The sequence below is a fragment of the Ranitomeya imitator genome, chromosome 2, assembly GCF_032444005.1.
Source record: "Ranitomeya imitator isolate aRanImi1 chromosome 2, aRanImi1.pri, whole genome shotgun sequence".
Lineage (NCBI taxonomy): Eukaryota > Metazoa > Chordata > Amphibia > Anura > Dendrobatidae > Ranitomeya > Ranitomeya imitator.
The window spans coordinates 385113419-385128719 of NC_091283.1; the positions used below are offsets into that span (position 1 = coordinate 385113419).

At 44.5% G+C, this 15301-nt stretch overlaps 2 protein-coding genes across 2 annotated transcripts in view; both read left to right on the plus strand.

The window, feature by feature from the left end:
* LOC138666642 (zinc finger protein 850-like) overlaps positions 1-15301 on the plus strand; it is a 157294-nt gene that overhangs the window by 39997 nt on the left and 101996 nt on the right. The window lies entirely within an intron of this gene.
* Positions 5027-7553, plus strand: LOC138664085 (uncharacterized). Its single transcript, XM_069750515.1, has 4 exons — positions 5027-5119; positions 5271-5466; positions 5612-5771; positions 6523-7553. The coding sequence occupies exons 2-4, from the start codon at positions 5313-5315 to the stop codon at positions 7523-7525; spliced, it is 1317 nt and encodes a 438-aa protein (XP_069606616.1). The 5' UTR covers positions 5027-5119; positions 5271-5312; the 3' UTR covers positions 7526-7553.

Genomic DNA, 15301 nt, shown 5'->3' on the forward strand with positions numbered 1-15301 from the left:
TATACCCCAGTATTATACACTGAACTGACAATTTATTAGAAACACTGACACTTTCTTTATTAAAACTTCTCTGTATAGAGAATACTAATAACTAATAATAATTATAATTTTTATTTCTATAGCGCTGACATATTCCGCAGCACTTTATATTATAGAGAGGACTTGTATAACAATAGATATTACAGAATAACAATAAACACAGATCAAAACAGACACCAAGAGGAATGAGGGCCCTGCTCTCAAGCTTACAATCTATGGGAAAAGGGGAGACACCAGAGGTGGATGGTAACAGAACATGATGCAAGGAACCGGATTATGGTTTAAGTTTTTTGAATGGGCCACACAGGAATAGTTAGGTTAAATGCATTGAGGCAGTAGGCCAGTCTGAAGAAATGCATTTTAGGGAACACTTAAAACTGTGGGGTTTGGGGATTAATCGTATTAACCTGGGTAGTACAATCCAAAGAATTGGCGCAGCACGTGAAAAGTCTTGGAGACGGGAGTGGGAGGTTCTGATTATTGAGGATGCTAACCTGAGGTCATTAGCGGAGGACACGGGTAGGGTGGTAGGCTGAGACCAGGGAGGAGATGTAAGGTGGTGCTGAGCCATGGAGTGCTTTGTGCATAAGGGTAATAAGTTTGTACTGGATTCTGGAGTGGATGGGTAACAAGTGAAATGACTGGCACAAGGTAGAGGCATCGGTGTAACGGTTGGTGAGGAATATGGTCCTGGCTGCAGCATTCAGGACATATTGGAGAAGGGAGAGTTTGGTAAGAGGGAGGCCGATTAGTAGAGAGTTACAATAGTCAAGACGAGAGTGAGTAAGAGAAACCGTAAGAGTTTTTGCAATGTCGAAAGTAAGAAACGGTTGAATTCTAGAAATGTTTTTGAGGTTCAGATAACAAGAGCGAGACAGTGATCGGATGTGGGGGGCGAATGAAAGCTCAGAATCAAGTATGACCGAAGGCTGCGGGCATGTTGCTTGGGAGTAATGGTAGAACCACACACGGAGATAACAATGTCAGGCAAAGGTACAGTAGGTTAGTAGAGGGAGAGAACACCAGGAGTTCAGTTTTTGACAGGTTCAGTTTCAGATAGAGGGAGGGCATGATGTTAGAGACAGCAGTAAGACAATCACTGGTGTTTTCTAAAGAGGCAGGCGTGATATCAGGAGCAGAAGTGTATAATTGGGTGTCATCAGCATAGAGATGATCCTGGAACCAAAATCTACTGATTGTTTGCCCAATAAGGGCGGTATACAAAGAGAAGAGGAAGGGGCCTAGGACTGATCCTTGAGGAACCCCAACAGTAAGGGGAAGATGAGAAGAGAAACACGGTGGCTCAGTGGATAGCACTGCAGCGCTGGAGTCCTGGGTTCAAATCCCACCAAGGACAACATCTGCAAGGAGTTTGTATGTTCTCCCCGTGTTTGCGTGGGTTTCCTCCGGGTTCTCCGGTTTCCTCCCATTCCAAAGACATACTGATAGGGAATTTCGATTGTGAGCCCCATCAGGGGCAGCAGTGATAATATGTGCAAAATGTAAATCGCTGCAGAATATGTTAGCGCTATATAAAAATAAATATTACTATTATTAACTAGTAAAAGATACATTTGAAGAGCGGTCGGAGAGATAAGAGGAGAACCAGGAGAGAACGGTGTCCTTAAGGCCGATGGAGTGGAGCATAGTAAGGAGGAGCTGATGATCCACAGTGTCAAATGCTGCGGAGAGATCCAAGAGAATTAGCGTGGAGCAGTGACCATTAGACTTAAGGTACCGTCACACTAAGCGACGCTGCAGCGATACCGACAACGATCCGGATCGCTGCAGCGTCGCTGTTTGGTCGCTGGAGAGCTGTCACACAGACCGCTCTCCAGCGACCAACGATGCCGGTAACCAGGGTAAACATCGGGTTACTAAGCGCAGGGCCGCGCTTAGTAACCCGATGTTTACCCTGGTTACCATCGTTAAAGTAAAAAAACAAACACTGCATACTTACCTACCGCTGTCTGTCCCCGGCGCTCTACTTCTCTGCTCTGGCTGTGAGCACAGCGGCCGGAAGTATGTAGTGTTTGTTTTTTTACTTTAAAGATGGTAACCAGGGTAAACATCGGGTTACTAAGCGCGACCCTGCGCTTACTAACCCGATGTTTACCCTGGTTACCAGCGAAGACATCGCTGAATCGGTGTCACACACACCGATTCAGCGATGTCAGCGGGAGAGCCAGCGACGAAATAAAGTTCTGGCCTTTCTTCCCCGACCAGCGACATCACAGCAGGGGCCTGATCGCTGCTGCCTGTCACACTGGACGATATCGCTAGCCAGGACGCTGCAACGTCACGGATCGCTAGCGATATCGTCTAGTGTGACGGTACCTTTAGCTGTTAGTAAATGATTAGAGACTTTAGTGAGGGCAGTTTCATTGGAGTGTAAAGGACGGAAACCAGATTGAAGAGAGTTATCTGAAAAGATAGCGAATAAGACGGGAGTGGACCAGGCGTTCGAGGAGTTTAGCGATGAAGGGAAGATTAGAGACAGGTCTATAGTTAGTGGCACAGTTTTGGTCGAGGGATGTTTTTTTAAGTAATGGATGTGAGTCGCCCCACGGGCCAGGGGTTACTCGGTACAGGGTCCTGCGGTTCACAGAGGGATGTCACGGTGGTTGCGACCCGGTCAGTGGCCCAGCGCGCCCATGTAAAAGGGAAAGGTCTTTAAGGGATAAAGTTTATGTTCGTGACGCCACCTGTGGTATTCGGTCAGGATGACCGACGCTGCTTTAGGGGGTCTGCTGGGGTGATGTTATGGCAGCTAGATGGTATATCTAAGTATATCCCCAGGGCTCCCGGTGTGTAGATAGTGATATGGTGAGAGGTGCAGAGAAGAACGAGGACACAAGGATGCAGTCTCTTTACCTTTACTGAAGACTTCAGCATCCACATTCCAGGGCACCAGATCACAGGGCAGGCAGAGATGTCCGGGCAGTCCAGAGACAAGCAAGTTCCCTTGGGTAAGTCAGGTGGGAGTCTACCACTCTGCGCTTTTTGTCTCTAATTCCCTGCTGCCACTAAGTATCTCAACAAGGCCTTTGATCGTTCTGCTGTCCTAGGACAGGTACCTGTATGGCAGGCAGCTCGGGCCGTGTGAACTGGGGTCTGTTCTCGGTGACTCCAGTCTCCTAGGTGCTGCTGTGCCACAGGTAATTATGGGCAAAGTCCTTGTAGAACAATACCCTCCGGTTCTGCTCTGTGTTTTATAATCCACAAAAGACTTGGGCTCCCAGTACCCAGATTCTTGCACTGTAACTCCTCAGAGGCCTACTCATGGCCTCCTGGAGCTCTCTCTTTCCTCTGTGCTCCACTCCTGTCTGTCCTCGCACACAGACTTCTACTACTAAGGCTACGTTCACATTAGCGTCATGCGACGCAGCGTCGTCGACGCACAATGACGCATGCGTCATGCACCCCTATCTTTAACATTGGGGACGCATGCGTTGCGTTGTCATGCGTTTTTGTGAAAACGCACGACGCATGCGTCGTTTCACCGCACCTGGGTGGCGTCGGAGACGCTACATGTTGCATTTTTGTAGCGTCTATAAAACGCATGCGTCGCACTTGCGTCGCTCGTGCGTCGTCATTGCGTTACAATCTCCCATTGAAACCAATTGACAACGCACGTGACGCAAGTGCGTGCGTCGTGCGTGCGTTGTGCGACGCATGCGTCGTTAAATAAAATTACACAAAAAAGTGTCTAGACAGTGATAAACATCCCCCATATATAAAGAAAATGTTTGGATTGTTTGTCACTTCTGCTGCAGCATCTATAGCCAACACACCAGACGTCTTCATCTGCTGTCGAGATGTAAGTATAGAATGATTCTGCGCATTTTCTACATGTTTTATTTTTAAATTGTTTTATTGCAAGTTGTGTATTTATATTCTGCACTGTGGTTGTGTAAAGACATTGTTGTATTTTTATTCTGGTTGTGATGTATGGCGTTGTATAGGATGGCTTTTCATTGTCTCCGGCCTTGATTATTGTTCTTTCCAGGATAGATTTTTCTTTTCCATTTATTGGTTTGGGGGTGTTTTTTGTATTCAGTTGTGATGTATTTTTCTTGCGTTATATGATGGCGTTTAATTGTCTCCGGCCATGTTGGTTTTATTGTAAAGTATGGTTTTATAGAATGATTCTGTGCCCTTTTATTACATGTAATAATTTTTATTGCAAGTTGTGTATTATGTTCTGCACTGTGGTTGTGTAAACACATTGTTGTATGTTTCTGGTTGTGATGTATGGCGTTGTATGGCCTTTTATTGTCTCCGGCCCTGTCGGTTTTATTGTAAAGTATGGTGGTGTATCCAGGATTGCCGTTTCTGTCCTTAATTTTTGGGGGTTGTTAATTTTTTTCTTTCAAAAATCTATTATTTTTTTTTGGGTTGCTCCGTGCATACTGTTGTTCCAAATTTTTTTTTTTTTTTAATATAAATGTTTGCTTTTTTTTTCAGTTTGGTATTTAAGGTCTTTATATTTAGCCTTTTTTTTTTTTTTTTTTTGAATTGTCACATATGGCGGTATGGTTTTGCTTTTCTTTTGACTTTTGGCAATCAATGTAGTAAACATTTTGTTAAAAAAAACTGTCTTTTTGGATTACGACATAGGGTCTGTTGTGTATTTGTTTTGTTATCTTTAGGCTTTTGTTTACTCTGGCATTGTGTTGTCTCTGCCATTGTTTTTTGTTTCAATGTGGCAGTGTTGTTTGCTCAGCGTTAGTTCAGTTGGCATTAGTGCAATGTTCTTTGTGGTTGAAATGTAAATGTATTTTTTTTTTTATATTTTCCTATGTTCCGCTGTATTGTGCATAGGATAAATTTTATTTTGTTTTTTATTTCAGAATTTCATCTAGTAAAAATGGCCAGCGAGTCAAGCATCACCCCACCGCTGAGGAGTCCGGTGAGTACATGATCTACTGTTGCTTACTATTCGGTGTCATTTGTAGACGGGTCACTCAACTTTTTTTAAACTATTTTCCAGGCTTCTTCAAGTGAGGAGAAGAGCCAGGAGGAACATAGCCCTGAGGAGCAGAGACCACGGGACCAAGCTGTGGTGGCAGGACGGCGAGTAAGTTTTTATGTCAAACAACCTATTCCTTTTTTTTCTTTAACTATTATTTTTTTTTTTGGGTATGGGGGATGGTGGGAGGGGGGGTGGTGGAGGAGGTAGGGAGAACTATTTTTATCTTGCAAACATTAATATTTTCCAATTATTCTAGGTTTCACAACGGGCCCATGATAACCCACTGGACATCGACCTCATGGTTGCATCCATACAGGAACGAGGCCCGTTGTGGGACAGCCGTGACCCCCGGCACGCGGACCAGGGCGTGTTGCGCCGTTTGTGGCTTGAGGTGGCAAAATCGCTGTGCGATGGCTTCGACAGCGCTTCCCCCACGGTTAAAGATAAATTTCGTAAGTATTTCCGAAATGCTGCTCTGACCCATCATGCCAGGATACACAATCGTCTGTGATGTCTTCTATTGGGATTGCACACGGTTGCGTTATCAATTTCAATATTTTCTCTCAACCTAATTTTTTTTTTTTACTTTATACACAGTTAAACAATTGAAGACCAGATGGCGCTCCATGAAGGACCGTTTCAAGAGGGGCCTGAAAAAGGAGGGACAGCTTCGTTGTGGTGCTGCAGCTTCAAGGACCTCAATCTATAAATACAATCGTATTTTGCAATTCCTGCGACCGGTCCTTGAAAGCCGAGAGTAAGTATAGTACCTATTCCCACACCTCGTTTGGAAAACATGCATATTCACGTAGTATATTTCACAGCCACGTAGTTTATTGCCCAGCCATTTATTTTGGCAAGTACGAAGTATACAGCACACAGACAGATAGTAGATTGGCCATGCCCGGGCAATATTTCATAGTGGAGTAGTATATTGCCCATCCAGGTGTATCCCAGATTTAAAAAAAAAGGAAAAATATAATAGACACGGCATACCTTCTACTCCAAGGCAGCTCGCAGGACCTGTGATGACGTCTCGGTCACATGACCGTGACGTCATAGCAGTTCCGACGATAAGCGTAATTGTCGGGCGTTACAAACGGCAAACATGGGTGACTATTTTGAAAAAAATAAATGTATTCTATTTTTAATATTGATGCGGCATATGCAGTGTCAATATTAAAAATTGGTTAACATTAACGGCGGCAATGGATACCGCCGGTAAAGTTAATTAATGACAGGGGAGTATGCGGGCGACGGGCCTTCACTGCGGGGAGTAAGGAGCGGGCATTTTTAATCAGGCCTGTGACCCGCACTGATTGGTCACATCAGCCATGTCAGGCAGCTGGCTGGTTCAATCAGCAAACCGTTACGACTGACAGACTGAACTAACCCTTAAACAGTTATGTTAAATTATAATGTGTGATGCAATGTTAACTTTTACACAGGTGGTGATGAATGTGAAATGTTATATTTTGTATACTAATGGTTTCCTTATGTTTTCACAGAACACACAGCAGCACCCGCGAGCCTGTCCGACCCTCTGGAGCGGTCCTTCGTGAATCGCCATCTGACCCGTCACAGCCATCCCACAGCGAGAGCAGGTCTGCACCACCACAATCTGGCGAACCGGCAGCCGGTCCATCAGATGTTCCCCTGGCCGAGGCCTCTGTCACTCCTTCCTTCGGGTCTTCCCGACAGCGTCAGCGGGCCTCGGACAGGGCGGTCCTGCCCGAATTTTTGCATTTGAGCACGGTCTTCCAGAATTGTTTCAAGGCGCTGGGCGATAGAATGGACACAGCTTTGTCCAATATCGACCGGCGTCTTGAAACAATGGAATCGGAGCTCTCGAGGCCGGCCAAACATTTTTTTAGTGCCATTGAGAAGGGCATGGTGGAACATCTTACGCCGGAACTCCAGATTTCGGTGATGCAGGCCTGCAACAATGCATACGTGACTGCTCTGCAGCAGGCTCGGGTCATGCAGTCAGCGACTACAATGCCCGCAGTACCATCGCTGGCTACCATGGCTCCGACTCCTGCTGCAGAGCACCAACACAGAGCTCCGCGTGCCGAGGGCCACCGCCGCCGCCACCGCCACCATAGAACAGAGCCCCAAACTTCTGCTCCTGCCAGACCTTCAAGGGCACAAAGACGGGAAGCCGAACCCCACCCAGAGGGAGAGAGGAGAAAAAAAAAGAAGAAGACCAGCACTACAACATCGGCTATGGCTGCTCCAAAAACCAGCACACAAAGTACCCAGCCTGGGTCTACCCGGAGCAGGAGTAGCCATAGCCAGTCCACATTAGCTAGGACACTGGTCGTCCCTCCTCCCTCACCTCCTGGGTTGGCATTATCGCCACCCTCTACAGGCTGGACTGACGTCGGCATCCCGTCCAGTGTCTTAAAATATGGTGGTTCCTCCCCCTCGTCCTCCTTCTCGTTCTCCTCAACCCACACCCAAACTGGAGGTTATCAATCCCCCTTTGTCGCTGACATTAATACCCCTTAACCTTTACCCATTTTTTTCTTTTTGTGTCCCCGTTAATAAAATTTTTTATTTGATCAAAAATAAGGAGTTTCTTGGTCTAAAATAAAGTTTGCACCAAATCACACCTTGCGCCGTATAAACAAATCTTGTGTTTGTAACACCTGATGTGCAATGTCTGACACAATCTTATCAATTTTTTTTTCACATTTTTTTAGGGCAGGCTTTCATTGTACTATGAGATGTTACAAACACAAAGAGCATTTCACAATATATCAATTTCAAAACCTACCGTAAAGGTACCATCACACAACGATTTCATTAACGATATAGTCGTTTTTTGTCACGTAGCAACGTTATCTTTTCTGAAATCGTTATGCGTGACAGCGACCAACGATCAGGCCCCTGCTGGGAGATTGTAGGTCTCTGCGAATGATCAGGACCTTTATTGGGTCACTGATCACACGCTGTCATTGTTGGATCGGCGTGTTTGACACCGATCCAGCGATGTAGCTGGAAACCAGGGAATATCGGATTACTAGCGCAGTGTTTTACCCACTCAAAAAATTGAAAAATACCAAAATATACTACACACTTACATTACGGTGTCTACCACGTCCCTCGCCGTCATCTTCCTGCAGTGAATGACACTGTCATTCCCGGCCGTAAAGTTAAAGCAGAGCACACCGTTGACTTAAACGCTGTGCTGTGCTTTAGGGCTGGCACAGTGCGGAAAGCTGACGGCGATGGACGTGTCACACACCAGAATGTAATGTTTTTTTTTATTTTTGTGTTACATTTACAATGGTCAACAGGGGAAACATCGTGAGTGCGGCCCTGCGCTTCATAACACAATGTTTACCCAGATTACACGGGGACTTGGTCTTTTTTGGTCGCTGGAGAGCTGTCTGTGTGACAGCTCTCCAGCAACCACACGACGACTTAACAACGATCACGGTCAGGTCGGATCACTGGTCGGGATCGTTGGTTAATCGTTTTATAATGGTACCCTTAAGGTTATTGGTCAGGTGAGGTGGTAGCAATGTTCACAGTGTCGCCACTATTTGACTCTGGACGTATTCCAGCATCATGAGTCCAATAGTGTAAACTCAGTAGAGTTTAGCAAACATGATCGTCTCCCTCCTTGTCAAGCCAGGTTCCATATGCAAATAGTCTGCAAGATTAAAAATGGTTGACAAGGTGGGAGCCGATCATGTTATATTTTAAAACTATGGAACACACGGCTGAACAATTTTTGTGTTTTGTCACAGTCAATTTGGGTACTGGTGCTCACATTACTAAATTTGGTGGGACACACATTAGTTTCTAGAACATTGGATTTTAAATTTTGTTTAATTTGGAAAAACATATGGGACATTTGTTTTGTTAAAACGGAAAGGCACAATAAAGAACTTTATTGTAAAAAACACAACACAGTAGAAATTCAGGGGACATTACAACATTTAAATAACATTACATAGGCTGGTAAAATGTCATGGACTCAACTGTGTTTACATGACAGTGTTTTGATTGTATCACTAAAACCAAGATGAAGTATAAATTAAACCATTTGATCTTGCCATGAAACACGCCCAACATCGGAAACAAAGTATGCAGCAAATCGATCCCTCATATGAGCAATTTCCAAAGTTGTCCTCAGAGGATGATCTTGATAATCAGGCAATGGATTTGGTATGGGTTCATCTAGTTCCACGTTGACTCTCTCTTTATCAATAACATAATTGTGGAGAACCACACAAGCCTTCACCACCTCATCCACTGTCTCAATTTTCAAATTTATTGCGGATCCTAAGATACGCCATTTTGAGACAAGGATTCCAAAGGCGCACTCCACAGTTCTTCTGGCCCTGGACAGTCTATAATTAAAAATAGTTTTTGTGCGGTCCAAGCCCCGACTGGAGTACGGTTTCAGTAGGTTGGCACTCATTTGAAAAGCCTCATCCCCAACCACAACAAATGGCATGGCCGGGCCTTCGGTGTTGGGAAGAGGTCGTGGCTGGGGGAAATTGAAATTGTTCTCGTATAATCTTCGGCCCATGTCAGACTCCTTAAATGTCCGTGAATCATTTGCACGGCCAAATGCTCCAATGTCCACGGCGAGAAACCTGCAGTCCGCTCCAGCAATTGCCATAAGCACGGTGGAAAAGTATTTTTTATAATTGAAAAACAGAGATCCACTTCTCGCAGGCTTTGTAATCCTAATGTGCTTCCCATCCACTGCTCCAATACAGTTAGGGAAAGAACACAGTTGTTCAAATTTTTTGGCGTTGGCCTCCCATAACGCTGTCGTTGGTATTGGTAAAAATTCATCCCGGAGGTTGTCCCACAATGCGCGGCATGTGTCGGCAATAATACCCGAAAGTGTGGAGACTCCAATCCGAAACTGGAAATGCAGTGATCTCAAGGTCTCTCCGGTAGCCAGGAAACTGACAAGAAGAAAAATAAATAAATTTAATTTAATTACATAGAATAAATTTTCATTTTTAATTCCAATCCCCCACCCCACAAAAACAAAAAACGTTACTTTAAAAAATGGCAAGAATATATAAAACCTTCACATTGCATTACGTATCGTAGAGTCACCAGCAGACGTTCCTCGGGGGAAATTGATTTACGGAGCTGCGTGTCCTGCCTGGAAATGGCTCCTTCCACCAGACGCAGCAGATAGTGGAAGCTGTTTTGAGACATCCTGGTGAACTCAAAGTATTTATCCTGGTTGTCATTTAACTCGCCAAACAAACAATGGTAGGCTCCACGACTCTCTCGGACTTCCACTATAGGGTGTAGCCAAAAACGCAGACGACTCCTTCTCCGTAGTTTTTCTCTTTTCCTGTGTTCATGACAGGCAATAGCGTAAGCAATAGCAATGGCAAAATCCAGCTCCATATTGAGGTAGATACTCTCCATGGGACGCTCCATCTTGATGCTGTAAAAACCACGCAATGGTAGGATTTTATCTATGCCGGGGTATATATACCACAATTCCATTATACCCACCCTCATCTATTTATTGGTGGAATTATCTAATGTCTAGACACTAGACCCACCCTCTTCTATCCATTGGTGGTATTATCTAGTGTCTAGACACTAAATTGGGTTGAAAAATGACATCATTGTTTAACACCGCATGTGTCGGAAAACGCTGCGTTTTTCGAAAAAACGCAACAAAAACGCACAAAAAACGCTGCGTTTTACGACGCATCCGTTCAACGCATGCGTCAAAAAGGGTGCGTTTTTGTGTGCGTTGCCGATGCGTCGTGCGTTGCGTTGGCGACACTGCGTCGCATGACGCTAATGTGAACGTAGCCTAACTGAGCTGTCTCCGCCTCCAAACCAGGATCTTTATTCCAAAACAGGGCTTGGAGCCCCCCCTCCTGGCCTGGAAGTGGAAGGTGTTTTGTGTGTGTGTGTGTGTGTGTGTGTGTGTGTGTGTAAACCTACCAAAGGAAATCTCACTTGTCTCCAGACATAGCACTATCCTCCCCGTGAAGAAGACAGCACTACTGTGGTACCCAAACTGCTGGGGTGCCACAGATGTGTGATGACATGCTTAAATGAGGAGGGAAAGATAACGGAAGAGAGAGAAAGGTTGAATATTTTTGTTAGGTGAGAAGTGACAGCAGGGCAAATGGACTGGAGGAGAAGTGATGGAATGGGGTCACTGGTGCAAGTGGTCGGGCGAGAAGATGCAAGGAGCCTGATTACTTCTTCTGTGCTGGTTCAAAGTCAGAGAGTGAGCTAGATGCAGTGGGGGAGGGAGGACAGTACATGATATGAGGAGATTGGGAGATAATTTCCTGACGGATATTTTTTCTTTGAAGTAGTTGGCCAGATCGTCAGCGCGGAGATCCGTGGTTGGGGCCTGCACTCTGGGTTGAGTAGGGAATGAAAAGTGTCAGAAACGTTTAGGGTTATTGGACAGTGAGGTGATGAGGGTGTTGAAATAGGTTTGTTTGGAGAGGTGAAGGGCAGAGTTGTATGTTTTAAGCATAAACTTATAATGGATGAAATTTTCGGATAGATTAGATTTTCTCCACAGGCGTTCGGCGCACCTGGAGCACCTCTGTAGGAAACGTGTTTGCAGCGTGTGCCACAATTGTCACGGTCTGTGTATTTGTATAGGAGGTGCAATTTCATCCAGGGCCAATGAGGACTGCAAGTTCTTCATAAATTTCTGGGTGTTAATGGCCTGTATGTTTCTATAAGTGTCGAAAGTGGGGGTGACCTGAGCGGTATGGTAGTTCTTTTTTTTAATTCAAATAAATTTTTATTAAGAATAACATTATAATTGACATGTTACATTCTTATTTTCAATACAAAGTTTTCCCCCCAAACAACCCCCCTCAATCCCAACGTATCCCGTCCCCTCCCAACAAGACAGCCCACCTTGTTTAATAATTCCATCATTAAGACTATAGAGTGACTAATCCCTCGGTTAGGATCGTAGGCCACATGACACATTTTCACCAATTTAGGACTTTAATTCACTCATTCTCTATAATACCCCTATACCATGGCAATCCACGGAGACCATAATTTATTGAACATTTCAATTTTCCCTCTTTTTTTTTATAAAACCCCTTTACCAGTGCCAGGCCCTGCTTCACATACTGGAGGAATTCTCTTCTTGAAGGTGGTTCTTCCCTGATCCAATTTCGCGCTATTACTTTCCTGGCCATGTACAGCAATCTGGCAATAGCTATCTTCAGGTTGTTATCCACTCCAATCTCATCCACACACCCCAACAAGCACACCACTGGATCCCTTGGCACCGTGCATCCATACGCACCTTCCATATGACTCAAAACTACCAACCAAAAAGCAGCCAGTCTCGGACACGTCCACATCATATGAAAAATATCAGCATCTGTAGATTCACACCTCGGGCACTCAGAATCATCACGCAAACCTGCCCTATATAACACCTTCGGAGACCTGTAAACTCTGTGTATTACATAAAGCTGTGACAGCCTATACGGTTCGCTCAGTGACAGACGTGGGACCCATTCTAGCACCGACTCCCAAGTCTCGTTCTCCATTGGGCCCAGATCCCTCTCCCACTTAGCTCTCGCCATTATTGGAAACCCTAAGAGGAAAGTATGCAGCAGGTCTTTATACAGAGTAGAAATAACCCCCCCAGTAGTCCCTTCATTACACACATACTCCAGCACTATATCCCTTTGAATTCTAATACCTCCGTCCCTATTCTGAGCTCCGAAAGCATGTCTCATCCGCAAATACTGGTATTCCCCCGCAAGCCCGAGATCAAATTCCACATGCAATTGGGAAAAGGATTTCAACTCATCCCGTTCAGTTATCTGATACATGTATTGAATCCCCTTGGCCTGCCCTTCTGTTAGTACCCCCAATGCCCCAAACTCCTGTAAATTATTGTTATACCATAACGGGGAGAATCTGGTCAAACCCGTAATCCCACGTATATATTTCAGCCTACCCCACAGCTTACATATCAATAACACAGTCGGATACAATTTCCCCAAAGCCACCAGGGATCCATCCTCCAGACATTGTTCTACTGGCCTTCTTTTTGTCACCTTTTCCATTAATTGCTGTACCGCCCCAGACAACCCTTCATGCGCCCAGCCCTTTAGATGCTGACTTTGGGCTGCAAGAAAATATATTTCAGGGTTAGACAGTGCCAAGCCCCCATCTTCCTTGGTTCGCTGAAGTGTCTCCAGTTTGATACGTGGATGTTGTCTCCCCCATATCAAATTCCTAAACAGATAGTTAATCTGCCTAAATTTCCCGTGCGGTATCCAAACTGGCGCATTATGAAGAACATATAGTATTTTTGGCATCAAAATCATTTTGATAAGATTCACCCTGCCTACCACAGATAAATGCAGCTTAAGCCAAGCATCCACTTTTGCCTTAAGAACGCCTAAGATCGGAGTCAGGTTCCTATGTATGTAATCGATAACAGGCATAGATACCCATATCCCAAGATATTTAAATTGGCTTACCACCTTCAGTCGCCCATCCTCCAGCGGCTCACTCCCCTCCTCCCCTGCGTCATCCACTTTAAACAAGGTAGACTTACTCCAGTTTATCGTTACACTGAGCCAAATCGTTCAAATGTGGGTAAAATCCTGGAGGGCATTCTAAGGAATGCTATACTGGAGTATCTGAAGAAGAATAACCTCATGACCCAGTATCAGCACGGGTTTACTAGGGACCGTTCATGTCAGACTAATTTCATTAGCTTCTATGAAGAGGTAAGTTCCAGACTGGACCAAGGGAACCCAGTGGACGTAGTGTATATGGACTTTTCAAAAGCTTTTGATACGGTGCCACACAAAAGGTTGATACATAAAATGAGAATAATGGGGATAGGGGAAAATATGTGTAAGTGGGTTGAGAGCTGTCTCAGGGATAGGAAACAAAGGGTGGTTATTATTGGAGCACACTCGGACTGGGTAGCGGTTAGCAGTGGGGTACCACAGGGGTCAGTATTGGGCCCTCTTCTTTTTAACATATTTATTAATGACCTTGTAGGGGGCATTCAGAGTAGAATTTCAATATTTGCAGCTGACACTAAACTCTGCAGGGTAATCAATACAGGGGAGGACAATTTTATATTACAGGATGATTTGTGTAAACTAGAAGCTTGGGCTGATAAATGGCAAATGAGCTTTAATGGGGATAAATGTAAGGTCATGCACTTGGGTAGAAGTAATAAGATGTATAACTATGTGCTTAATTCTAAAACTCTGGGCAAAACCGTCAATTAAAAAGACCTGGGTGTATGGGTGGATGACAAACCCATATTCAGTGGCCAGTGTCAGGCAGCTGCTACAAAGGCAAATAAAATAATGGGATGCATTAAAAGAGGCATAGATGCACATGAGGAGAACATAATTTTACCTCTATACAAGTCACTTGTTCGACCACACTTAGAATACTGTGCACAGTTCTGGTCTCTGGTGTATAAGAAAGACATAGCTGAACTGGAGTGGGTGCAGAGAAGAGCGACCAAGGTTATTAGAGGACTGGGGGGTCTGCAATACAAAGGTAGGTTATTACACTTGGGGCTATTTGGTTTGGAAAAACGAAGACTAAGTGGTGGTCTTATTTTAATGTATAAATATATGAGGGGACAGTACAAAGACCTTTCTGATGATCTTTTTAATCATAGACCTGAAACAGGGACAAGGGGGCATCCTCTACGTCTGGAGGAAAGAAGGTTTAAGCATAATAACAGACGCGGATTCGAAAAAAAGAATATGTGAGCGGGCACCACTGAAATAACGTCTATGATAGATGCCAGGTGCTACGTATGCGCCAATAAATACTTGTACAAAAAAAGAGAGAAAAGAAGAGCAATAAATGTGCACACTCAGCTGTTATTTAGAAAATGTGAACAATGCTTTATTGAGGCGGAAAAACACAGTGCCTATACAAATAAAAACATTTAAAACAGCATGTAAAAACATACCCAAACATATCACTACCGTACCCTCTGGATAAAGGAGTACGGTCAAAAAGCAGACCCCATAGGGAGAAATAATCCCTCAAGACTAGATGGTGAGTATATAGAAAAGATTTTTTAATAAATGGTGCACACAAAATGCTGCAGGGCATGAAAATCAAGGCTTCCCAATGGTAAAAGATATGATGAAATAAAGCGCTGTCACAGCTGGTGTCGGATTCACTAGATGGAAGCTAAGTTGACTCAGTGAGTAAAGCAAGAGCTATACAAAGCTGTGACACTGCTGGGAATTGCCCCGCCACAATGCCTACAGCATATCGTGTGCACAA